General features: G+C 29.3%; 1 protein-coding gene across 1 annotated transcript; it reads left to right on the top strand.

Annotated features, from left to right (window-relative positions):
* Positions 1 to 213: 213 nt before the first annotated feature.
* LOC139430674 (uncharacterized) lies at positions 214 to 3056 on the top strand. The gene is made up of 4 exons (XM_071197882.1): positions 214 to 840; positions 1015 to 2129; positions 2605 to 2656; positions 2722 to 3056. The coding sequence occupies exons 1-4, from the start codon at positions 738 to 740 to the stop codon at positions 2832 to 2834; spliced, it is 1383 nt and encodes a 460-aa protein (XP_071053983.1). The 5' UTR covers positions 214 to 737; the 3' UTR covers positions 2835 to 3056.
* Positions 3057 to 3433: the final 377 nt, after the last annotated feature.

The raw sequence follows: 3433 nt of genomic DNA, 5'->3' as shown, positions 1-3433 counted from the left end.
ATCAAGTTTATTTTTTTTTTTCCTTTTTTTAATTTTTTTTTGTCAAAATTAAATAGTTGTAGATAAAGTATAGTATTCGACTTGCGTATAATGGATGTTACCCACTCAGATTACAACTTCATCTTCGTGGGTAACAGCCGCCATTATATAATATAATGGCGGCTGTTACCCATGTAAAATTTTCACATATTAACTTTGTATTAACGACGTTTAAGGTTTGCTATAATTACACCACAGGGTTACTAGAAGAACGAAGTACAGATTCAAATCACTGTATTTGTATTAGTTACAGTAATTTGATCAATGTGGAACCACTATATCATTGCATTTCAGAAAATTCTAACCTATATTATTTCAAATCAGCCCCATTTGAATGTTTTTAAATTTACATTTTTAATTACCGTAAACTGGAGTTATTTTGTGTTGAATCGGTTATTTTAAAATGCCCACATGTCCGTATTTTGAAAAAATTATGATGCTTGAATAATATAATTTATTAATTTATGGTAGTGTTTTTATGGTGGTGTGATGTTTGTCTTTAACGTGTCGACAGATAAATTGCAGTCGATACATTGCAATCGCGAATATTGATGTCTTGTATTTTTGTTTTCGATTTTTTATTGTTTCTCAGAAATAAATAGGCTTGGAGGACTTATGAAGTGTCTAAAATAGTTCAATTACTTTACAATAAATAATGGTATTTAATTTTTATAGCTGATTGTCTGACGGATCAAAATATGACGTCTCATTTATTCAAAGTATGGGACTTTCGAAGAGAAAACCGCGTGATAGTACTTATTAAAGATGAACATGACGTCTATACACAACTTATCTTAAAAGGTATTATAAAATTTTTCATTTTATGGTGACCGCATTTTATTACTGTTTACTCATTGTCAGTTATTTTGTATAACTGTATATCATATTCTCCACAATCACCACAATTCAAAGTGGCAAATGTATAGTGTAATCTAGTAGATTACACAAAATTTAGTAAGTTTAAATTTTTTTCAGCATCCATGAAGCTTGAAATTAATGGAGAAATGTTGGTTTTAGAAAAAGATGGAAGTCGGGTGGACGATGATGAAATACTATTGCTCTTAAAGGACGAAATTTTTATCCTACTTGAGAAAGGTGACAAATGGAAGAATCCAAATGATGAAACAGATTCGCTACCAACCACAATAAGTCGTAGTAGTGGATTCAATGATGATGAACTTACTGGTACTTTTCATCTTGAGGACAGTACTCCACTTGTACTCAGCCCGTTAGCCCAATCGACGTTAAATAAGGACAATATACTTACGATTTCGCTAGATAATAACAACTATAACGATTCACAGAAAGGTTCGGATACAAAAGACATTGACAATACCACTAATTGTGCTATTACTACATCGTGGCCTGCCTCACAAACCACTCGAAATCAAGTTAGTTACGAAACGTGGAATGCGTTAGATATTCCGTGGGATAAAATGAGAACCTTGGCGACGCATATTTCCATAGGTGTTTTTAAAATTATAGCGGCTAAAGTAATCGCAAAATATCCATTTATATTTAAAGATACTGATAGAAATAATGTGACTATAGGCACAGGGGACCATGGATTAGTTTCAAAATTAATTGATAGAAATAACTATTTAAATAGGCAACATAAAAGATCTATTACCCCTACAACAAAGATGCCAAAATCAAAAATTAGAAAGTTAATGAATATCAGATCTGGGTGTGCACGTAACTGGAACCCAGAGGCACTCAACGTATCCACTGATGTAAAGCACTACTTACAAAATGCTCAGGAAATGGATGATAGATTTTGGGGAAAAATGGAAGAATCATTTGCAGAACAAAGATCTTTTATTAACAATTTTGAGAATCCGAGTATTCAAGTCATCAAAACAGAATGGCCAGTTTTGTTAAAGAAAGAAGTAATCTTCTGGCACTTTGAAAAAATAACGGGTTGCAATCTGTCGGACGTAAAGAATAATTTAACAGAAAAAGTCCAAGATATATTAAATATCAAGACCAAGAATAACAAACTAGGTGATATTCATGATCAACTATTATCATCGCTGCAACTTGTTGCTACCCACTTTAAGGAACACTTAACCTTTTTTGTTGATGTAGTGGTAAGCTTCTTTGCATACTGAAATAAACAGTTCAAATATAGATATGGATTATAACGACTTTCAAAGATACCATGAAGATACGTCGTTACAGTATACAGAGTGATTCAAAAGTAATGACCAAAACTGAAACCTCATGTAAAATGTCCAATTTCAGGTTGAAATGTAAGAATTTTTTTGCATCGGCTTTTGTTTTCGAGATATTCGCTTCAAAATTGTAAACTCATTTACCTCTAAATCAATAAAACAAATAATATCGATTATCTGGAAAACAAAAACCGATCACATAGATTGAAAAAAAAAATTGTTCTCAATTTGATTTCAAATTGAATGTTCTACGTGGGGTTTTAGTTTTAATACTTTGTAATCACTTGTATACTGTATATTAATGTAGTTATATCCAATATCTACTACAGTAGGGGATGAAATTTGTTCATGTTTTGAAGTTTTAACAATATTTCTTTATCTATTATTGCAGGATCAAAATGAAACAAGTCGTAAAACAGCAAGTCCTTGTATTATTAAGAGTGGTGAGTCATTTTTATGAATAATTATTTATTTGATATTAGGTACATTTGCTAATTTTATGTTTTAGGAACTGATGAAAATCAATATTTTGGCGTATACCTCGAAAATGAACTAATTTTACAAGAAGTCAACTTAACGGAGGCTTTTTTTTTTAACTTTTTGTATGCTTTATGTCTTTAATCTTGAATATCAGAAGGAAACAAGTTCACTCTTAGACTTTATTCAACAATTTTTCTTTTGTATTCATCCACCAAATAATGGAAGTCGTTCAAAAAAAACCAAACTCAAAAAATAAAATTTTAAGTTTTATAAACAAAATTTGTAAAAAGAATAAAGTAAAAAATAAATTGGTAGGCGCCACCCATTTATTTTTTTAATTTAACATTAGATTTTTTAGGTACTTACTGGTATCTTTTTTTTTATTTTATAAAAATTATAATTAGTTAAACTTAGTTAAATTTAGTTTTGTACTAAATTTCAACAACAAAATTTTGATCTAAATTTAAGATGGTGTAACAGATTGTAGAACTAAATTTAGTATGAAAAATATTTAGAAACTATTTAGTAGTTTTATTCAATCACAATTTTGTCGTCGAAATTTAGTACAAAATTTACTATCGTGTAAGACTGTTATTATAATTAAATAAATATGATTTTCTAAAATATATGGTTTTTATTTTTTTTTAATAATGTAAACCTATAAATTGTACTGGAGGTAAGTAAACTAATTAGTAATGATTAAGCTAATTAGATATTTTTGTTATACAGGTTTTACACAA

The sequence above is a fragment of the Onthophagus taurus genome, chromosome 7 (assembly GCF_036711975.1).
Source record: "Onthophagus taurus isolate NC chromosome 7, IU_Otau_3.0, whole genome shotgun sequence".
In the NCBI taxonomy this organism is placed as follows: domain Eukaryota; kingdom Metazoa; phylum Arthropoda; class Insecta; order Coleoptera; family Scarabaeidae; genus Onthophagus; species Onthophagus taurus.
Note: the sequence above shows the minus strand (reverse complement) of the source record. Positions and strands in the feature narration are given on the sequence as shown.

Bases quoted from the DNA above. Each gene is read 5' to 3' on its own strand.
- LOC139430674 (XM_071197882.1), top strand. From the start codon at position 738: ATGACGTCTCATTTATTCAAAGTATGGGACTTTCGAAGAGAAAACCGC. The intron at 841-1,014 runs GTATTATAAAAT...AATTTTTTTCAG, and splicing joins TACACAACTTATCTTAAAAG to CATCCATGAAGCTTGAAATT. The intron at 2,130-2,604 runs GTAAGCTTCTTT...CTATTATTGCAG, and splicing joins CCTTTTTTGTTGATGTAGTG to GATCAAAATGAAACAAGTCG.